Source organism: Heterodontus francisci, chromosome 31, assembly GCF_036365525.1.
Source record: "Heterodontus francisci isolate sHetFra1 chromosome 31, sHetFra1.hap1, whole genome shotgun sequence".
In the NCBI taxonomy this organism is placed as follows: domain Eukaryota; kingdom Metazoa; phylum Chordata; class Chondrichthyes; order Heterodontiformes; family Heterodontidae; genus Heterodontus; species Heterodontus francisci.
In genome coordinates, this window is record NC_090401.1 from 53382835 (window position 1) to 53406339 (window position 23505).

The 23505-nt window shown below is 43.1% G+C and overlaps 1 protein-coding gene across 10 annotated transcripts in view; it reads left to right on the forward strand.

Annotated features, from left to right (window-relative positions):
• Positions 1 to 23505, forward strand: part of ptprub (protein tyrosine phosphatase receptor type Ub) — an 833961-nt gene that overhangs the window by 794265 nt on the left and 16191 nt on the right. For all 10 annotated transcript variants that reach the window (XM_068011591.1, XM_068011594.1, XM_068011592.1 and 7 more), the window contains 7 exons: positions 6937 to 7053; positions 8143 to 8297; positions 11611 to 11746; positions 14656 to 14805; positions 15515 to 15688; positions 16421 to 16561; positions 17619 to 17744. In XM_068011591.1, coding sequence (XP_067867692.1) covers positions 6937 to 7053; positions 8143 to 8297; positions 11611 to 11746; positions 14656 to 14805; positions 15515 to 15688; positions 16421 to 16561; positions 17619 to 17744 — 999 coding nt within the window. The remainder of the gene's footprint in view (positions 1 to 6936; positions 7054 to 8142; positions 8298 to 11610; positions 11747 to 14655; positions 14806 to 15514; positions 15689 to 16420; positions 16562 to 17618; positions 17745 to 23505) is intronic.

The window sequence follows — 23505 nt, forward strand, 5'->3', positions numbered from 1 at the left end:
CCTGAAAATAACTTATGTACAAGGTGGTGGTGAGCTGCCTTCTTGAAACCGCTAAAGTTCTTGGGGTGTAGGTACACCAACAGTGGTGTTAGGAAGGGAGTTCCAGGATTTTGACCCAGTGACAGTAAAGAAATGTTTGATCCAGTGACGGTGAAGCAACGGTGATATAGTTCCATGCATCTGCTGTCCTTGTCCTTCTAGGTGGTACAGGTCACGAGTTTGGCAGGTGCTGTCAAAGGAGCCTTGGTAAGTTGCTGCAGTGCATCTTGTAGGTAGTACACACTGCTGCCACTGCATTGGTGATGGAGGAAGTAAATGTGCCTTGTAGATGATGGACAGGCATTAGGGAGACAGCAGGTGAGTTACTTGACACAGAATTCCTAGCCTCTGACCTGGTCTTGTAGCCACAGCATTTATTTGGCTACTTCAGTTCAGTTTCTGGTCATTGGTGACCCCCAGGATGTTGATGGGGGATTCAGCGATCGTTGATGGTTAGATTCTCTCTTGTTTGAGATGGTCATTGTCTGACACTTTTGTGGCGCGTATGTTGCTTGCCACTTATCAGCCCAAGCTACATATGGACATGGACTGCTTCAGTATCTGAGGAATCGCGAATGGTGCTGAACATTGTGCAATCATCAGCGAACATCCCCACTTCTTATGTTATGATGGAGGGTCGGTCATTGATGAAGCATTTGAAGATGGTTGGGCCTAGGACACTACCCGGAGGAATTCCTGCAGTGATGTCCTGGGACTGAGATGATTGACCTCCAACAACCACAATCATCTTCCTTTGTGCTAGGTATGATTTCAACCAGCGGAGAGTTTTCCCCCTGATTCCCACCGACTCCAGTTTTGCTAGGGCTCCTTGATGTCATACTCAGTCAAATGCTGCCTTGATGTCGAGGGCAGTCACTCTCATCTCACCTCTGGAGTTCAGCTCTTTTGTCCATGTTTAGACCAAAGCTGTAATGAGGTCAGGAGCTGAGTGGGCCTGGCGGAACCCAAAGTGAGCGTCAGTGAGCAAGTTATTGCTGAGCAAGTGCCGTTTGATAGCACTGTTGACAACCCCTTCCATCAATCTGCTGATAATCAGGAGGGGAAAACTTACTTGACCTCGTCCTCACCAATTTCCCTCTTTTTCCACATTGCCGGGTAGATGCCAGACTTGTACTGGAACAGCTTGGCTAGGGGCGCGGATAGTTCTGGAGCACAAGTCTTCAGTACTATTGCCAGAATGTTGTCAGAACCTATAGCCTTTGCAGTATCCAGTGCCTTCAGCCGTTTCTTGATATCACGTGGAGTGAGTCAAATTGGCTGAAGACTGGCATCTGTGATGCTGGGGACCTCAGGACGAGGCCAAAATGGATCATCCACTCAGCATTTCTGGCTGAAGATGGACGCAAATGCTTCAGCCTGGTCTTCTGCACTAATGTGCTGGGTTCCCCCATCATTTGCGGAGCCTCCTCCAACTGTCAATTGTTTAATTGTCCACCACCATTCACGACTGGATGTGGCAGGAATAGAGATTAAATCTGATCTGTTGGTTGTAGGATTGCTTAGCCCTGTCTATTGCAGGCTGCTTCCACTGTTTGGCGTGAAAGTAGACCTGCGTTGTAGCTTCACCAGGCTGACACCTCATTTTTAGGTATGCCTTCCTACACTCTACATTGAACCAAGGTTGGTCCCTGGCTTGATGGTACTGGTAGTGTAGGGGATCTACCAGGACATGAGGTTACGGATTGTGGTTGAATACAGTTCTGCTGATGGCCCACAGCATCTCATGGATGCCCAGTTTTGTGCTAGATCTGTTCGAAATCTATCCCATTTAGCACAGTGGTCGTGCCACACAGCACGATGGTAGGTACCCTCAATGTGAAGACGGGACTTTGTATTCACAATGACTGTGCGGTGGTCGCTCCCACCAATACTGTCATGGATGCATCTGCGACAGGTACATTGGTGAGGACGAGGTCAAGTCGGTTTTTCCCTCTTGTTTCCCTCTTGGTTCCCTCACCACCTGCTGCGGAACCAGTCTAGCAGCTATGTCCTTTAGGGCTCAGCCAGTAGTGGTGCTACCAAGCCACTTTTGGTGATTGAAGTGCCCCAACCAGAGTACATTTTATGCCCTTACTACCCTCAGTGCTTCTTCCAATTGGTGTTCAACATGGAGAAGCACTGATGCATCAGCTGAGGTGGGACGGTAGGTGGTAATCAGTCGGAGGTTTCCTTGCCCATGTTTGACCTGATGCCATGAGATTTTATGGGGTCCGGAGTCAATGTTGAAGCCTCCCAAGGAAACGCCCTCCTGACTGTATACCACTCTGCCGCCATCCTTGGTGGGTCTGTCCTGTCAGTGGGACAGGACATACCCAGCAATGGTGATGGTGGTGTCTGGGACATTGGGCTGAAATTTATACTTCCGCAGATGTAAACAATGGTGGCCTGCACACGTGGACTGCGCTTTGCAGAACCACCGCGATATTAAATGCTGATGCCATTTTTAATGGGCTTCGAGCCCTATCATTCCATTTAAATAATTGAAGGAGAATGGATTTTAATGAATTCAATTTAATTGATGTTACCCCTCTCTCACCCCCCCTCCCCCGCGCAACAACCATAGATTTAATTCCTTACCCTCTCCCCACCCCCCAAAATACTTAACTTGTGCATTTGAGCTTGCACCACCACCCCCACCCCCCGCCCAACCCCAAAGTTCATCAACTTTAAACTTTATCCCTTCCCATCATCCCCTACACTAATCAGAAGCGTTTGACCCTGGTCTCCCCCCACACTGCGACCAGTGTTCCGCTGGTGCGGGAGTGCTGGCCACTAGCACAAATATTGTTCTGGGATGGATGGCAGGAGCATGATGGTATTTACATTAATTAACATATTGAAATTGGTCTCCCGTCACCGAGCAGTAGGAAGGCTGCCACAAGGTCTCGCCACCATTGGCAATATGAGGCCAGGTCTTCGGGGGGGGGTCTATAAAATTCAGCCGGTTGTCTGTAAGGAATGATTCCGTGAGTATGATATGTCAGGCTGTTGCTTGACTAGTCTGTGGGACAGCTCTCCCAATTTTGGCACAAGCCCCTAGATGTTAGTAAGGAGAACTTTGCAGTGTTGACAGGGCTGGGTTTGCCATTGTTTGCTGTGCCAGGGTCAATGCTGGGTGCTCCATCCATTTTCATTCCTTTTCTTAGACTTTGTAGCGGTTTGATACAACTGAGTGGCTTGCTAGGCCATTTCAGAGGGCATTTAAGAATCAACCATATTGCTGTGGGTCTGAAGTCACATGGAGGCCAGACCAGGGAAGAATGGCAAATTTCCTTCTCTGAAGGACATTAGTGAACCAGATGGGTTTTTACAACAATCAACAATAGTTCATGGTCACCACTAGACTAGCTTTTAATTCCAGATTTATTAATTGATTTCAAATTCCATCATCAGCAGTGCAGGGATTTGAACCCATGTCCCCAGAGCATTAGCCTGGGGCTCTGGGTTACTCATCCAGTGACATTACCACTACACCACCACCTCCCTGAATATTCCTGTATTCGCTGTGGTCAGGTGATGTAACACTTGTCAAGATTCTTGTTTGTTATGTCAGTTATGGAATGTGGAACAAAGGTGGGAAAGTGGGGTTGAGGTGCAGAATAGCCATGAGCTAATTGATTGGCAGAGCAAGGCTGAGGGGCTGAGTAGCCTGCTCCTGTTTCTAAGGCACCCAGTATAGTTAACTTTGACTCTCTTGTTCAATTGTTCAATGCTGGCAGCATATATGGTACCATAGTTGTTATGTTACTGGACTAGAGGCTTGGACTAGTCAGAGACATGAGTTCAAATCCCACCACAGTAGTTGGGGAATTTAAATTCAAACAATTACAACAATCTGGAATAATCTGGTATCAGTAATGGTGAACATGCAACTACTGGATCATCGTAAAAACCTAGCTGGTTCACTGGTGTCCTTGAGAGAAGTAAGTCTGCTGTCCTTACCTGGTCTGGCCTATATGTGGCTCCAGCCCTACAGCAAAATGGTTGACTCCTAATTGCCTTCTAAATGGCCTAGCGAGCAGTTCTAGAAGGTGGCTCATCACCACCTTCTCAAGGGTAATTAGAGATGGTCAATAAATGCTGGCCTTGCCAGTGACACTCCCATCCCATGAATGAATATATTTTTAAAAATACGATAGTGGTAATAGTTATGACTTTATTTGTACTCTTCCTTTTCCCCTCTGTCTCACCCTCCTTATGCAGCAAATTTCCATCAATCACCAACTGTCCCTTTGATACCCATGTGCAGAGGGTTACAGCTGTTATACCACTCCAGCCATTTGCAACCCTGTGCCTGCAGCATTTGGTCATAAACAACACATGAAAGGGGGCAGTAAGTCCAGCTGAAGTCTGAGTCATTTAACCCTCTCAACACCTCATCCATCTAAATGCCCAACTAAACATATATTTGCTTTCACTGGGCACAGGAACAAGAAAGCCTATCCCAATGTGTGTGTAGAGGACTTATAAGCCTGTTGAGAATGTGGGATGTCACAGGAGAACAAAAGGTTGGAGTGAGTCCGAAAGCTTCATGTTGGATGAAAATGCGTGTCCCTGTGTCTCAGTTTGTGTGTTTGTATGTGTCGATGTGAGTGCACATTTGTGTTCGTGTGTGTGTGGTTTGAACTTTAACACAGGCCTGGCTGTTGGTGATGTGCTGTGCAGCACTAGCTCTAGGTAGAAGGCCCCTTGCACTGCATAGAACAACACGCTGACAGAGGGAGAGAGGTAGTTTGATGTGAAAATCCTCACTAAATCACTTATTTTACTTTTGTTTTTATTGGAGTTGATACAGTAAATGGAATGATGCTGCTGCTGCTGCAGCGAATCTACACTACGTCAGGACCCAGATTGTAAACAGCATTCAGAGCCCACAAAGTGGGCAGTTGGAGATCTAGGCAGCTTTGAAATCGTCACTGTTTGGAACAGGTCATGTCACTCAGTGGCAAAGTCCCTGCCATTCATCAATATAATGCTTCTGCAAAATGAGAAAAATCTGACTCAACAAGGAGCTTCATAATTAACCTCAACGCACAGCAGTCTCAAATGATCAAACAGTTTGACGTATGCTCTCTCAAATGTTCAGGGTACATTATGGCTCAGAGTTTAATCTGCCCAGAGCACGTATCAGGAAATCGACCATGCGGAAACCACGATTTCCCAGACAGGAGGTCCTGGAAGTGAATTCCTGCTGTGTGCTCCTCATGGGTGAAGCTGCTTGCCAGAAGCACAATTTCATAAAATCAACCTTGCAGTTCGTTCTTCTCTGTAGTAGGTAGCTGTTAATTTATTATAAAATTTAAATTGAGTCAACTGTAATGGTTGCCTAAAGCTTCTGTGAGATTATCCAGTGTGTAGCTGAGCCGCACATGGCAGGCAGGAGGTTCCTAGTTTGTGCCCCACCCCCTGTTTATGCTCAATTAGCTCATCTCAGCTTGGGTGACAGAAGAGGTGCTGATTCTGGGTCAAGGAGGGGAGAATCAGCCAGGGTTCCCCTTCTGCTTGCTATTCGGCAGCACCTGCTTGCAATTTGCACATGTGACTTCTGGAGGAGGTCAGGATCAGACACATCTGCGATGCCTACTGTGGCCAAAGAGCCCATCCACGGGTTATCATCAAGGCAGCTGGTTAAATAATGGCCAGTGTTGCCTGTGGAACCACATCCCATTGAGAAGGGGGAGAGGAGTGAAAAGTATAAGAAAAAGACCCACTGTGATCTTTTTGGACCTTGGTTCTTTTCAGTTTCTCATGGTTAGTTTTCCTTGCTGTAGCATATTGCAAAACAGTTCACACTCTGATAAAGTCCCCTCTTTTGTGGTTTGGTTTTTAACATCACCCAATTTTCTCCCTTCATTTTTTTTTAAAAAGCATCACTATGAGGTATACTTCCCCAGGGATTGGCATGCCTCCAGTACCTTGTGATCAAGTGTCAGCTCTTCAATTGAGTGTCACATGACTATTTAACCATGGACAGCATCACCATCAAGGTTGCCATTTTTGTTACCCCACCTACGTGTTTGTGCCTTTCCCAGCAGGGATCACTGGATTGCAATTGGAGTGAGAGCCACAGCCAATTCTTCTGGCCAGGACATTTGCACAGAGACCAATTTTAAGGGGGGAACTTTCCAAGGATGCACTGGCAGCAGGGAACCTCATCCACTTAGGTGTGGAATCGAAGTTTTTTGTATTGGAACACATCATTTATATGACTAGTGTGTGACATCCTGGGAAAAAAACAGGACTCTACTCTCCTGCCTCCCAAACAAATAAGATTCTCAAAGCCTTCCTTCATGAAAACAGTGCTGCTTTAATGACAGATGTTGCTTTTCAGTCTCCCTTTTTCCTTTTGCTTTCTCTTATGTTTTCCGGTCTCTCCCTAGTTCCTCTTTGCAGTGGCTCCAAACAGGTTTTCATGGTTCCTTCAATCGTGCTGTGCATTCTAGGGTTTACCAGTCTTGAGCAGTTTTCATCAGGCTTCTGTCTCAGAGGTCTTGGTCTGGTACAGGCTTTCTGCAGATCTCTGATCCTAAGGCTGGATACTGGCCTCCATGGGCCTCCAAAGACTGCTCTTTATGACTGGAACCCGGGTAGATCCTCCTCAAATCCCAAAGTTCATAAAAGCAAGGCAGTATTTTTTGTATGTGTGTGATCAGCCTGAAGATGTCTGCCTGGTGAATAGATTGATGGTCTGCAGTTAGGATTGAATGACTATCTTTGATTTAATAGTACTTCTGTTCACTGTAGTACATCCCAGGTGTATATGTTTCTCATTAACAGAGTGTAAACTTCATGAAAAAGAGTCATATGTAATAGCTTTGAATTGCAAACAAATCTGAGTTGTGTAAAGGTTAAACTGTGTTTTGTGTATATTCACAGGTCAAATGCTGTAAATACTGGCCTGATGACACAGACCTGTATGGAGACATAAAGGTTACTCTCATTAAAACAGAGCTTCGCGCAGAATACACTGTCAGAACCTTCTCACTTGAAAGGGTAAGGGTCTAAAGTTTATTTCTGTGCCAAGAAACTTCATATGAGTTGAATATTTTCGTGTAAACATTGCTGTATGTTGGACCTGTTTCCTGCACAGTGATGTGATGGAAACTCTCCAAACCTGTCAGTTTAATGGTCTATCTAATACAATGCCCCATGCTAATTGTCATCATTCCTCTGATTCACATTTTACATGACCTGTTGGTCTAATCCCCCTCATATTCACCTTGAATGGTTATTTTCCATAATTAAGGCAGGATCTGGCACGTCAGATTCTGCAACAAATTCTGCAAATTTCTGCCGTACAGGCTTGAGTGCATAATCTAAGCTGACTTCTCAGCTCAGTACTGAGGGACATCTGCATCAGAAGAGGTATAATCTTTCAAATGGACATTCCATTGAGGTTCTCTATGTCTGCTGAAATGGGTGCAAGGATTCAAGGCTTTATTTGAAGGAGATCAAGCAATTTTCTAGTATGTCTCAGACAACATTTTTCCCTCAACCAATGCCACCAGGGATGCAACTGTGCATACGTTGTCTACATGGCAGCAATAAATTCAGGGCAGGGCGTATAATGGGTATCTAGTTTGATTTCACCCGCTCTGCAGTATCGGCCAAAGTTAAAATGACCCCATGTGCACATGACCCCATGTGCATTTTGTTTCTGGCATAACTTTGTTATAGTTGATGATAAATAACAAAACCAAAATTAGGCCAAAAGGCCCAAACTTTGCTAAATTCCAATGCTTTCAATCTGGTTGGCATGTCTCTTCCTTAGCTTTCTAGAGAGGCTCCAATATCAAGCTATAGGATCAGGATTGGCTTTATTTCTAGGAATACCTATATTTATAGACTTCAAAACTAAAATAATTGTTTTCAATTAGAATTGAAATGTTTAATGAAAATGAAAGTAATTGTTACTAACTTTCCTCTGTTGATTCCAAACATTTCACAGATCATTGGGCCCTTGTCCCTTTGACTTACAGCACTGGCGATTTAAGTGACTCTTGTGGTTTCCTTTCATCCTGTTGTCTGTCTTAAACATTGCTGATGCAATCACTTATAAATTTCCTTTTTTATTTCTTCTAGAGAGGTTACTCAGCCAGACATGAAGTGCAGCAGTTTCATTTCACAGCCTGGCCAGAACATGGAGTCCCCTATCACGCCACAGGTCTCCTCGCATTTATTCGGCGTGTCAAGATTTCTTATCTCCCTGACTCGGGGCCAATAGTTGTTCACTGCAGGTCAGTGACCCACTAAGGACCAAATGAACCAAACATCAGCTTCATGTAATGGCTTTAGTATTAAGGAAAGAGTGAACTACTGTCTGAAGTGATCCATTTTCATTTAGGTGAGCACTTGAAATGCCATAGCATACAAGGCTACGGACCAAGTGCTGGAAAATGGGATTAGAATAGATAGGCTTGATGGCCGGCGTGGACAAGGTGGGCCGAAGGGCCTGTTTCTATGCTGTATGACTCTATGACTCTATAGCATCTGAAGGGAAAAGGTTTCAAGCCTTGGTGTAGAATGTGAGCTCCCTGATGCTTTATTGGCTAAATGCACTGCCAGACGTGTCACGAAGCTGTATCCAGTCCATACAGTCTGGGATTCGCTTGCTGCTCTGTGATGGGTTTGCCAATCTCAGCAATTTCTGGGCAGCAATCGGGGTGCAGCTTAGCCTCAGCTTGGAATGGACGAGAATTAGCCAAGGTTCCCGATCTCCCCCCACGTCCAGTGACCCTTGCTGGAAAGTGCACATGCAGTGGATGTCAGATTGGGGAAGTGAATCCTGGCTGATCTGGATCTTCAACAGCCGCTGAGCAGTGGTTGGAAGATAACATTGCAAAGCATGAATTTCAAACAACTACAAGAGTGGAGCTTAACCTGCCTGGCACTGCACTGCTGTGGCTCCGCCCCACGATCTAAGCAGGGTAAAGTCACAGAAACATAAACAAAAATGTCATGAGGAATAAAATGTTATTTCACCTGTCGAAGCCCATCTCTTCAGCGCAAGGACAGTGGAATCAGATTCTATAATAAATTTCAAAAGGGAGTTGGATAATTATTTTCACGCAGAATTTCACACAGAATTGTTACAGCACAGAAGGAGGCCATTCAGCCCATTGTGTCTGCACCGTCTCTCTGAATGAGAAATTCACTTAGTGCCATTCCCGCCTTCTCCCCATAACCCAGTACATTCTTCCTTTTCAGATAACTATCTAATTCCCTTTTGAATGCCTCGCTTGAACCTGCCTCCACCACACACACACTGGCAGCATTCCAGATCCTAACCACTCGCTGCATGAAAAAGATTTTCCTCATGTCGCCATTGCTTCTTTTGCCAATTACCTTAAACCTATGCCCTCTCATTCTTGATCCTTTCACGAGTGGAAACAGTTTCTCTCCATCTACTCTGTCCAGACCCCTCATGATTTTGAATACATCTATCAAATCTCCTCTCAGCCTCCTCTTCTCCAAGGAAAACAGGCCCAACTTCTCCAGCCTATCTTCGTAAATGAAGTTCCTCATTCCTGAAGCCATTCTCGTGAATCTTTTCTACACTCTCTCCAATGCTTTCACATCTTTCCGAAAGTGCGATGCCCAGAACTGGACATAGTACTCCAGTTGAGGACGAACCAGTGTTTTACACAAGTTTAACATAACCTCCTTGCTCTTGTACTGTGTACCCCTATTAATAAAGCCTAGGATACTTAAAGGTTGAGAACTTACTGAGCTTTGGGAAAAGTAGGGGGGAGTGGGACTAGTTGGATAGCTCTCCTAAGGAGCTGGCATTGGCACAGTGGGCTGAATGGCCTCCTCTATGCTGTATCATTCTAGGATTCTAAGAACTAAATCTCCAATTAGAATGCCAAGCTGCATTTAGAATGTCACTAGCATCTTGTCCGCCACTACCTCACCTGACCGATTATTCTAAATATTTATCACTGAGTAAAATTATTCCCAAATATCTTTTAAATTTCCTTTTGGCTAATTTAAATTTACCTCCCCTAGCCAGAATTCCCAGATTAATATTCTGGGGTAACCTCACCTACACTATTATTTTATATACCACGATGAGCTCCACTTCCCAACTTAATTGTCTTCTTTCCAGGCTGTGGAGCTCAAAGCATCACTAATCTTTCCTCATCCTCTTTACACTTGGCGTGAATCTTGTTGTTCTTCTCTATACCCAGTCCAATGCTGGCATATAGTCTTTATGTGATGTGTCGATCAGAACTGGACACGGAATTCCAAGGAATAGAAACACTCAGCCGGACTGGCAGCATCTGTGGAGAGAGAAACAGAGTTAACATTTCAGGCTAATGACCTTTCATGACCTCTCTACAAATGCTGCTTAGTTTGAGTCTGGCTAGCATTTTCTCTTTTCTTTCCAGTTGATGTTCTTTGCTCTGTATACCAGATGCAATACTTCAAAGGTTGTCTGACTGGTATCTTTTACAGCCTCCGAATAGCTTTTGGAGATTTATGCTTCACTATTCTGGCTATATATCTCAGCATTCCTTTCACTTATTTTAATTCCCTTTTAGCCATGCTCAGATATATTTGTTAACAGCTGATAGGTATACCAGTCCCTTTCTAAAGTTGACTTTTGTACTGTTGTAGTGTCACACATCAGAGGGTTGAGAGTCTTTGGAATTCTCTTCCTCAAAAGGCAGTGGAAGCAGAGTCTTTGAATATTGTTAAGGCAGAGGTAGATAGATTCTTGAGAAGCAAGGGGTTGGAAGGTTATCGGGGGTAGGTGGAAATGTGGAGTAATCAGTTCAGCCGTCAACTTATTGATTGGTGGAGCAGGCTCAAAGGGCCGAGTGGCCAATTCCTGCTCCTAATTCGTATGTTCCTATGAGCCAACAGCAATTTTGCACAATTTATAAAGTCAATTTAGTCATCTGCTGCCAATTCGATCCTATCCATCGTTTATTGAGCAGGACGAATTTTCTGCTGACCACACATATTGGGCAATATTTTTATCAAGTGGTACATAGGGAGTGGGGGATAATAGAATCATCACTGCCTGAGTTCATTGTGTTCTATAAATGCAGTATTATTAAAGCAACTAATTAACACAGTACCAGAGAAAACAATCACCAACATATTGCACACTACAATCACTGATACCCACTTTAACCCCACATTGCAAGTTCATTACCTTGTGGTAAATAAATGGTATAAATGTGCTGATTAAAAACTTGGAGTGTCTAATGGCAGACACTTTAGCATTAACAAGCTGATAAAATGTTTATATTTCACACATTTACTTTCTGTGTAATGAATAATTCATTCGCTTGCACACTTAATTATCCTGCTGAAAATTTTCAGGAGGTTTGTTACATGTTAAAGAGAATTTTCTGCTATACAATTTTTTGCATTCTAAATTATTTTTGGTAGATTTAAAATATAATTTATGCAGTGTGGTCAATGTAGCATGGTGATAAACTAATTACAACAAGGCAGTATTAATCAATTGTTAACTAACCATTGCCAGTTTGCTGCTCAAAAAGCTTTAATATCTGCTCTTTGTTTTGGGCCCCTCAGTGCTGGTGCAGGGAGAACCGGGTGCTACATTGTGCTGGACGTGATGTTGGACATGGCAGAGTGTGAAGGGGTTATTGACGTTTACAACTGTGTGAAGACTCTGTACTCATGGAGAATTAACATGATTCAGACTGAGGTAAAAGTTAAAGCCTCCATCAAACCACTCCCTACCCCGGATTATTTAGTACATTAAGCAAGTTGGAAGGGAGGAGATTTGGAAGACCGCACAATTAGGGATGGGCAATAAATGCTAGCCTAGCCAGCGACGCCCACATCCCATGAACAAATAAAAAAAAATACAGGTTGCCTAATACTTCTTTAAATAGTTGCAATTATACAGATGACAGGAAGGAAAGTTTTCTCTAGTCTCATAATCGTCACAGTTACATCACAAGTACAGTTTGAAGGCAAACTTTACAATGGCCATGAGTTCTGGCTTTTCTTTTCATTCTGTGATTTAGATTGGATTACAAAACTCCTCCGATGTTTTCCTCGTATTGTTGCTGCTGAAATGCATCTGTTTACTCCTCTCCACCCCTCAAGGTGCTGACTCATTGGTTGAGTTTCATAAGCACCAAGGAAATGGCTTGTAGCTCTCCCCAAATGGCCATTCTACATAAGAGAGTTTGGACAGAGAGTGAATAGCTATCTGGTGCAGTCGGGAACCCTGCCTGATATTGATTCCACCCACTTAGTCGAGGGACACTGAGACCAAATGTAACACTCCCACTTCTACCTGGCTTAGATTACCAGAATCTGCCCTATTAGGATCATAGAATGGTAACAGCACAGAAGGAGGCCATTTGGTCCATCATGTCCATGCCAGCTCTTCACAAGAGCATCTCACCTAGTCCCATTCCCATGCCTTTTCCCCATAGCCCTACAAATTCTTTCTCTTCAGATAATTATCCAGTTCTCTTTTGAAAGCCTCGATTGAATTTGCCTCCACCACACTCTCAGGCAGTGCATTCTAGATCCTAACCACTCACTGCGTAAAAAAAGTTTTCCTCATGTCATTGTTGCTTCCATTGCCAATCGGTATCCTCTGGTTCTGGATCCTTCCGCCAACGGGAACAGTTTCACCCCATCTATTCTGTCCAGACCCCTCATGATTTTGAACACCTCTATCAAATCTCCTCTTAATTTTCTCTTCGCCAAGGAGAACAGCCCCAGCTTCTCCCACCTATACACATAACTGGAGTAATTTGCCAATTGTCTGGAAATCACAGGCAAAATTCACCACAGGGCAGATCCCTGCCCCAAGCTATATTCCCATTGTTGATGCTCCTGCTATGATTGATGGCACTGTACACTGTAGCTAGTAATTGTGGCAAGATTGGGGATTCTTGCCCATGGTGTACAGTGTCGTTAACCACATCTAGGAGTAGCTAGGGAATGGTGACCCTTGAAGAGGGGAGCGGAATTGAGAGAGAAGGAGGAAGGACTGAGGACCTATTTGCAGAAGTGAAGAGAGGGAAGCAGCTGTCACTGGCATCTAAGAGGCAGGGGGTGTAGTAGCTGGAAGAGTGCTTTGGTGGGATGGTGTGGGATGGCCAGAGTAATCCTTTGGAGGATAGAGGGATTGGAAGATAAGAGTGGGGTGGGGGGGGGCAACAGCCATTTGGGAGCAACATTTAGGGGACCACAAGGGAAAGAGGATAGAAACTAAAGAGGGAAATGGTAAGGGAGTTAGGTGTAACAGGTTCAGGAGGGGAGAGGGAGGGAGAAACATGTAGCAGCAATTTGGGGGGTGGGTTCGCAAACAGAGTTACTAGAAGATAGGTCTAGTTGGTCTGTTGAAAACCTGGACGTCATGCCATTCCTATATTACAACAGTAACTTCGCTTCAAAAGTACTTCATTGGCTGTAAAACACTTTGGGATGTCCTGAGGTCATGAAAGGGAGTATATAAATGCATGTATTTTTTCATGTAGGTTTCTAATATTTTGTAAGTGGGAAAACAATCAATTGTGAAAAATAAAAGTTTAAAATTAACTAGAATACACAATTTTTCATGTAAAAATTCCAAAGTTCTCAGACCCTCCTAGAAATGGAGAGAAACAGCATCAAAGAGGATTGTTAAAACTGTAACTATAGTGCCAACAGTCCTGACTGAACTGTGCTCAATGAAACGGGGTTCAAATTCACCCATTGCTGTTAAACATTTTTGAAAGAAAATTAACAGTTACTAGGAGGAAGAAATTTCAAAATATAAAGAAAAAATAATAAATTCCAAAAATGGTAATTAGATTAGTGCCCTCATCAATTATAGATGTCAAAATACTGGCAAATGCACCCAAGTATCAAAAATCTAAATTTTATGGAAAAATAAATTGTATACCTTTTGATACTTTGGTCGTCTTCAGGCTTTTAGGTACTTAAAGTAAAGGACTGTTGGATATACCCACAGGTTAAGTTGCAAGCCCATGGCCCACTGCACTTCCAGTGTAATCACTTGCTTTTACAAGTCATAGTCCCTTATTCAAGATCATCGTTTATGGCATCGGAGCTGTGACATCTGAAGTGTTCTAGATACAAGAATATACAAGAGCACCGCTTATGAAACATAGAAAATAGGAGCAGATGTAGGCCATTCGGCCCTTCCAGCCTGCACCACCATTCATAATGATCATGGCTGATCATCCAATTCAGTAACCTGTTCCCGCTTTCGCCCCATACCCTTTGATTCCTTTAGCCCCACAAGCTATATCTAACTCCTTCTTGAAAACATACAATGTTTTGGCCTCAACTGCTTTCTGTGGTAGCAAATTCCACCAGGCTCACCACTCTTTGGGTGAAAAGGTTTCTCCTCATCTCAGTCCTGAAAGGTTTACCCTGTATCCTTAGACTATGACCCCTGGTTCTGGACTCCCCCACCATCGGGAACATCCTTCCTGCATCTACCCTGTCAAGTCCTGTTAGACTTTTATAGGTTTCTGTGAGATCCCCCCTCACTCTTCTGAACTCCAGTGAACATTTATAGGTGTACTGTATTCAAAGGGAATCTGCTGGATAATAATATGGTGAATTTCTCTATATTTAAAGGAGCAGTATATTTTCGTCCATGATGCTATTTTGGAAGCCTGCCTGTGTGGTGACACCTCCATCCCAACCTGTGAGTTCAAATCTACTTATAAAGAAATGATCAGAATAGATCCTCAGAGTAACTCCTCACAAGTAAAAGAAGAATTCCAGGTGAGTGGCACTACATTCTGTGCTAAATAATATACAATGAAGGAAACTCATTTCCTGCTCAATGGTGTACTTTCCATCTGCTCACTTTGGAAAGGTGCCCAGCTGGAGGGCTAGGTGCTCAACTTCATTCACAACCAAATGTGCATCAGCTAAGGCATTGCCGATTGATCTGTGTACTGCATCAATCAAGGAAGAGGGCACTGGGTTCAAGTCTCACTCCAGAGTCTTTAGCATGAAGTCTAGACTGATACTCCATGCAGTACTGAGGGAGTGCAGCACTGCTGGAGATGCGGTCTTTCAGATGAGATGTTAAACTGGGGCCTTTCTGCCCTTGCAAGTAAAGGATCCCATGGCACAATGAAGAGTTAGCGAGTTCCTCTCCGGTGTCCTGGCAGCATTAATCTCTCAATCAACAACCAAAACAGGTTATCTGGTCATATAATTCATGGTTGTTTGTGGGACATTGCTGTGCACAATTTGACTGCCGTGTTTCCTACATTACAACAGTAACTGCACATCAAAAGCGCAACATTGATTGTAAAGAGTTACAGATGTCCAGAGGTGGTGAAAGGTGCTATATAAATGCAAGTCCTTTCTTTCTGCTTCTACTGAGCTCACAGAAGTGTGTTTGGAGTATGGGCTGGGCTTTCCTCCTCAATAAGATGCCTGTGACAGCCTATTGAAACTTGTACCTTTATAACAATTTCAGACCCTTAATTCAGTGACTGCCCACCTGGACGTTGCAGAATGCAGTATTGCTCTCTTACCTCGGAACCAAGAGAAGAACCGTAACATGGACGTCCTGCCGCCCGACAGATGCCTTCCATTCCTCGTGACTGTGGATGGAGAAAGTAACAACTACATCAATGCTGCCTTGATGGATGTGGGTCCTTTTTATTATTTTATTCTTTATTTAACAGAGTTGTTCAACATTATGAAGGGGTTTTGACTGATTTAGGAAGGATTTGAAGTCCTTGGAGAGACGCAGAGGTGATTAATCTGAATGATACCAGGGATGAGGGAGTTCAGTTATGTGGAAAAGCTAGGATAATTCTCCTTACAGCAGAGGAAGTTGAGGGGCGATTAAATAGAGGTGCTCAAAATTCTGAAGAGTTTTGAGGGAGTGATTAAAGAGAAACCGTTCCAACTGACAATAGGGTTGGTAACCAGAGGACACAGGGTTTAAGATCGATTTAAGAACCATTGGGGAGATGAGGAGAATTCTTTGAGTTGTTATGATCTGGAATGCATTGTCTGAAAAGCTGTTGGAAATGGATTCAATAATAACTTTCAAAAGGAAATTGGATTGATACTTGAAAGGGGAAAATTTGCAGGACAATGGACAAAGAGCATGTGAGTGAGAGCAATTGGATAATTCTTGCAAAGAGCCAGTACAGGCAAGCTGGGACAAATGGGCTGCTGTGCTGTACAATTCTTTTACTTAATGATCAGATGCACTTTTAAAATGATTAAATTCTATCAAATTTGGTGCATGGTGTGATGAGAGGCTTTACGGAAGCATAGCATAAATTAACCTTGCACTCAAAAAGGAGAATGTTGGGTTGCAAAAAAAAAGCTCATTTCTGAAATGCTTTTGTGTCCCATTTCTACTTAGAGCTACAGCCAAGCAGCAGCTTTCGTGGTGACCCAACATCCTTTGCAGAACACTACAGCAGACTTTTGGAGACTTGTGTATGATTACAATTGTAGTACAGTAATCATGCTCAACCAACTCAACCAGTTAAACTCCGCTTGGGTAAGTAGGCAATAAAAGGAAAGAAAAACTGCAAACTGAGCAACATAAAAAGGTCAGCCAATTCCCGAAAGAAAGGACAAGTGAATGTTTCGAGCAAGACCCATAGTGCTGTGGTGAAAGTATTCCGTGCAGGACGTGAACCTTTCACTTTCAAATGCTGATCGACCTGCTGTGCATTTCCATTATTTTTTCTTTTTGATTTTATTTCAGACTGTTACTTCTTATGTTGAAATGTGAAATCATCACCTGTAACTCCCAAGGAGCAGTCCTGAGGGTGGGATCGTAGCCATTCAGTTCAATATGGTATTGCAGAGTCAATAGGCAATGTACAGTGTGCATCTTGCAGACTAGCCAGTTTGGGGTGCCAATTAGTTTTACAGCCAACTCAGAGTTTCTTTGCCATCTGCGATGCACACCCCCAGTGACTGTTTTGTGGGTGCACTGTTGCAGACCTGGCACTGCCACCTGTCTGGAAGCAAAGCTCTCCACATTGTAGAAACACATCAGGAGTGAGATAGATAACAAATTTCCATTTAAACACATGGAACATACCCTCTTATCCAACTGGACACTTAAAGAATTGATGTCAAGTCAATTTTGTGTATTATTTTAAGAGAGGCAATAACTAATTTATTTTAAATTGGTTAACCCCGCTATGCAAATAACAAGCACAGGAGTTAAACATCCACACAATAATATCACGCAGCTATTTCCAGGCTGCAGAGCTGCATTTGATTTATTTTATGCTGCAAAATAAGTCACGTTTTTAAATCAAAATAAGTGCAATCAGACGGACATTGTGACAATAAGATACATACAGCCTTTGAAGCTGATACTTTTTAAATAACACAGAAAATGTTCGACTTGTCATAATAGTGCAGATATATTGCTACATTAAGATGCAATAAATCCCATGATTCCTGTATATTGCTGCACTGCGGCATCTAATATAATTTGCCTTCCTAACTTGGGAAAGATAAGTCTGTTTCCACGAATTCCCCTGTATTTTATTTACATGTTAATCTTGGCCTTTTTTTTCTTTCTGGACACTATGCAGCCATGCTTACAGTATTGGCCAGAGAAAGGACTTCAGCAGTATGGACCCATACAAGTGGAATTCATCTCATACATGATGAATGAGGAGATTGTCAGCCGCTTATTCCGGGTCAAGAATTTATCACGGGTAAGATTCTGCAGCATTTGTTATGGCAGAGCAACTAAGGAGATGGCAAATAGAAACAGAGAATGCTTTAAAGACTCAGCAGGTCCGGCAGCATCCATGGAGACAGAAAGAGAAAGACCAGAGTTAAGGTTTCAGGTCGATGATCTTTCATCAGAACTTGAAAACCAATCATCGACCTGAAATGTTAACTGTATTTCACTCTCTGCAGACAATGCCTGACCTGCTGAGTGTTTTCAGCATCTTCTAATTTTATATCAGATTTCTAGCATCCACGTTATTTTGCTTTTTTTTAAAAAGAGAAATGGCACACACTGTGCAGCTCATGTCTTTGGGCGCTGATTATATTCAGGAGAGTTTGAGTGCGTTGTCATGAATTTAGAACAGGAATCCAGGATGCAATTGGAATTTATTATTTAATGCCACAAGAATACAATGATTTTTTAGTTTTAGTTTTTTTTTTAGTTTTAGTGATACAGCACTGAAACAGGCCCTTTGGCCCACCGAGTCTGTGCCGACCATCAACCACCCATTTATACTGATCCTACACTAATTCCATATTCCTACCACATCCCCAACTGTCCCTATATTTCCCTACCACCTACCTATACTAAGGGCAATTGCTAATGGCCAATTTACCTATCAACCTGCAAGTCTTTGGCATGTGGGAGGAAACCGGAGCACCCGGAGGAAACCCACGCAGACACAGGGAGAACTTGCAAACTCCACACAGGCAGTACCCAGAATTGAACCCGGGTCGCTGGAGCTGTGAGACTGCGGTGCTAACCACTGCGCCACTGTGCTGCCCATACCACTGCGCCACTTTAATGCTACTGTCAAAATACAGGTGTTGCACACAGTTTGGCTAAATTTTTGTGCTAGGCCTTAGTACTATAGTCCAAGGTTCATTTGCAGCCTGCTTCTCTCTTGTCTATGGGCCCTTGGCAGGTTTGCTACTCCATGGGGCTAAATTTCACCCTGGATGCAGGTGGCAAATGGGCAGTTGAGGATCAGCCTTCTGTTCTACCCCCAACTTTCCTTTCCATTGATGCCAAAGTGAAAATGAGCTGTGTCCCTGGGCCACTGTTCGTATCCTACATGGCTGTAGAATGTTGACTGAGCTGGAAACCAATTCTGGGGTTACAGTCCTGGCTTCCAGGCAGCAAGTGAAAGGGCCCAGTTAAAATAGAAGCTTTTAATAGCACTATTGACCCGATAGTTCTTCTCATCCTTTTAAACATTTGAGCAAATGGACCCCCTCAAGTTGACAAATGTCCATTCAGTGGCATGATTGAAAACAGGAACTTGCTGTGTGGGGCATCAGAGTGGCAGACACACATCTGAATACATTACACATCTGTAATAATATCTCAGTTGTTCGGAATGATTCAAATGCAAGAGAACACAAGGTGGATGTTAGGGGGAAGATAAGTCAATGGAACTTGTTCACCAACAGCGTGTAGAATAACTTGCCAGAGAAGACGATTGAGGTAAACAGTAAAAGTGGCTTCAAGAGGAAAGTAAACATGAAGTAGATTTTCAACTTCACTGCCTGGGAAAAAAACTAACAGAGCAGATCAGCCCCTCAGCCCCCTCCTTCCCTCCCTCCCCCCCCCCCCCCCCCCCCACCACCCATGTTGGTATTGATGCCCATCTGCTCTGGGTCTTCTCCCTCTCCAAACAATTATGTCTGCTCCTTTAAAAATTAAAATTATGATATATACTGGTTGTGTTTGAACTGACCGATTTTGGTGAAGTCTGTGACCAGTTAATGAGGAAGAATAAAGAAGGAACTTGTATTTCTATAATACCTTTCAGGATCTTCGGTCACCCCAAAAGTGCTTTACAACCAACTTTTGAAATGTAGTCACTGTTGCAATGCAGGCCTGCATGGAGTACTGCACTCCATTTGCCACTCAGCAGCGATCTGCAACCCAGTGTTATTGTATCTCAACACCCCCGCTATTTACCATTCCGTTGGGCGTAAATAAGAACATTAATTTTTGCGAAGCTAGGTAAAACCCTTGAAGACTCAAAAACAGATTAAAAACTTCAACTAAAATAATTTCATTACAAGCATTCCACCCACGAGGTGAGAAAAGCACGATTTGAGTTTGGGAATTTTTTTAAAATGCCGCGGTATTGTGAAACGATTGACCTTTATACAAAATCTGAAAAATCTGGTGTCATAATCCGTGAGGATGGAAAGCTGAAGGATAACTCCCACTGTGACACCACCATCTCCGTGTTGTTTACTTAGCTTCTACTTCAATCTTTTTCTTTCATTTATTAATGTTGACTTGACCTGTTTTTATTTTCATTTCCCTTCATTATCCATTTTCTTGGATTTGTTCTTGAACCTGACTGTCATTTCTGTTATTTTTTAACATATATTTTTAGCTCGAAGCTAGCTGTCTTGACTTTTTTAATATTTACTCTTTGACCTCCTGCTCTTCACATTATTGGCTTTCTTTTGTGGATGTTTTTTAAAAAAAAATGCTGATTTTTTTTTTTTAGCTTGCTCCACGAAAATCAGTTGGCTTTTTTAGCTGCACTTCACCAGAATGTGGGCATGATGAGTTTGAGTTTAAATCTTAGTGTGTCTGTCACTAACTACAGTGTGATAACCTCAGCTGGATTGACTTTGTCTGTTTCTTAACTGGACCATGTGATGGAATGGCACGAGCCAGCTCAGAAGGAGCACTGAATCATAACCAGGAACCAAAGAGGCTCCAATTAGTCCAGTACAGCAATTAATTGTGGTGATCGCATTTTACTTTTACCCACCTAGAGCAAGGTTTTTTTTATTCATTCGTGGGATGTGGGCGTCGCTGGCTAGGCCAGCATTTATTGCTCATCCCTAGTTGGCCTGGAAACCTAATGGCAAAGTGTTGAAAAAAATCTGAATCCAAAGTCCCTCTTTCTTCCTTTGGATAAAATGGAGATAAATTTCCTCACCATTTTCAGCAAATTGGCCATGTATAAATGGCGCACAAAATTGTTTTAGGTAGGAAAACTGGGGGTGGAGATGGGGCATACCATTTCTGTCCAATTTCCATAATAACAATACTTCTCCTAAACTCATTCACACTTGTAAGGGGCCACTGTAGAACCTGATAAAGTAGTAAGAGTTTGCAGCAATACAAGCTCTGTCTACTTTTCACCAATTTTGGGAACAGGTCCGGTAATGAGCACAGGAGCCTCATCTCAATATTGAAATGATGCCTGTGCTCATTTCAGGCATCCAACATGGTTATCTTAAAAAAGCCCAGCCAAATTCATCAGTATCCAGATTGTGCACACTAAATAAGGGGAGGGCCTTCCCACTCTAAATTTGTCATAGTCGAGCCCGTTTTTACTTGCAAAGCAGGTGCAATGCTATTGAAGTTAGGCTCCACGATCCTTTCTAGTTTCCTGCTTCTTTCCTTATTATCTGTCATTTGTTGACATTGAACTACATTTACTAGACAAGCTTGTTTGCTAACTTATTCAACTCTTACTGAACCTGAATGCGTTATTCCTCATTGCGTGCTGTACCAGCTGCTACTGAAGGTAATTAACATATTGCTTGATGTGTGCATTGCATAACTGTGTGAGAATCCTACTGGTGTCGGCATAAAGCATACAGAATTGAACAATAAAACTATTGGCAATTCATTTCTTGCGCAGTGTCTGTTGCTTCTGAATTAAATGTATTAAAATAGCACACAGCAGCTTGACAGTCTTTCATTCGATTACTTAGAGTTTCATTTCTTTTGCAGTCATGCAAACAATGAGCCATAAATAAGCAAGTCAGGTTGGTCCTGATAAGTGTCTCTACGATGTTAATATTTTTTCTCTGGGCACCAGCTGATAATACATTTAAGTATGATGTTAATTGCTTTTGGACACATACGTATCCTGACCATCCAATTTCAGTGTTGCAACAGGAGAACTAGAGATATAATAGTTTCATTTCGAAGATGTTAGTTCCATGGTGTCATCTGCTTTTCTTAAAGAGATGGCTGCTTTATTCCTTCAATTTTGCCTAAAATTCTTTAAACAGCTGGTAAAAGTTGCTAAGCCCAACTTTCCTTTTAGTGGTATGTTTGGGGGAGGGAAGCGGGCAGGGTGGGGTTCTTGGATACTGAAGCAAGTCTGCAGTTGTCTGGTAGAGGATACTTGTATTGCCAGTTGCTTGCCTCTTGTGGCAGGCTGCTTTCTCTCATAAGTTAGGGTATTGATGTCCTTGTAGTGGTACTAATACAGGTACAAGAATTTCACTTCGGACAAACAAACCTTTTGAGCTTTCCCAAAAAAGCAAACTTGATACGTTATGGCCAAACTATGTTCGTTCTCGTTGCAAAGGAGAAAATTAAGTTCTCTAAACTCACCCTCAATTCCTCTGCCATCTCCAATGACCACTTGTTTTCCCAATTTTCCCTTCTCTAAACTCCCAAATGTCATCATCACAAGCTCCTTTCCCAACTCTCTTTGAATCTCTTCTGGTCAAAGTCATCAAAAAATATCCTTTTGTGACTACAACTGAACTGTACTGTCTCTCCTCATGCTTCTTGAACACTGCAATATTTGACACAGTTGACCTCCGCCATACTGAAACTGTGTTGTCCTATTCATGAAACTGCCCTCAGTTGATTCCACTCTCACCTGTCACAATGAAATTAATACAGCCCCTGGAATGCAGTCACTTTAGAGATGTCACAAGGCTCTATCCATTTATGCATTTTTCCCATTTACTTGCTTTCCCTTGGTAACATTCATGGTGATACAAGCTCAGCTAAGGATAACCAGGTCTCCACCCCATTGCCCACCTCTGTTTGTTGATGATACCTCGATCTAACTTTCTGCAACCACCCTTGACTCCTTGACCTCCTGTGTGCAACTTGGCTGCCTCACTGATATCAAGTCATGAGCAACAACTTCATTCAATTCAGCATCAGCAACACAGAAGCCACCTTGCTCAATTTCCCACGAAAAACTCTGCAGCATAGCCCAACACTCTTCCTTCCCCCCCCACCCCCCCTCTTCCTGGCAGCACTTTCAGGTGGAAGCCAACAATCTTCCCTCTGAGGGTCTTATTTCACCCTGAACTAAGCTTCAAACTGCACATCCTAGCTAACTCCAGAACTACCTCTGCAACATTACCCACCTTTGCTCTGTCTCATCCTTATCAGCTACTAAAACCTATGGCTTTGTCACCTACAGACTAATTTATTCCAACGTTCTCCTTGCTGACCTTGCACGTTTTGACTTTCACAAGTCACGAACAACTTTGCCAACTGTATCCCATCTGGTACTAAGTCCTGTTCTCTCATCACCCTGTCCTCACCAACCTTTATTAGCTTCTTGTCTTCCAATGTATTAATTTTTTTTATCCTTGTCTTAATTTACAAGTTCCTCCTTGGGCTCCCCTTCTTACCTCAATAATGTCCTTCAGTCCTATGTTCCCACATGCAACCCCACTTTCGCTCCACTGTCAGCTGCAAGGCATTCAGCCGTCACACCCCCAGGCTCTGAACGCGCTACCCAAACCCCTCCCCAGCAAAGTGATGGTGAGACAGAAGTAGAAACCGAAAGCTAGAGACAAAGGTGGAGGGACAGCAAGACAAACAGAAGCAGCAGCTAGAGTCTGGCAGGGGGGAAAATACAGGACAGAGAGAGACAGACAGAAATGATGGGAAAAGAGAGAGACAGAAGTGAGGTTGCAGGAAGAACATGGAGGATCACATTTTTGGAGTTCAGGAGGAGCAAGAGAGGGAAGTCT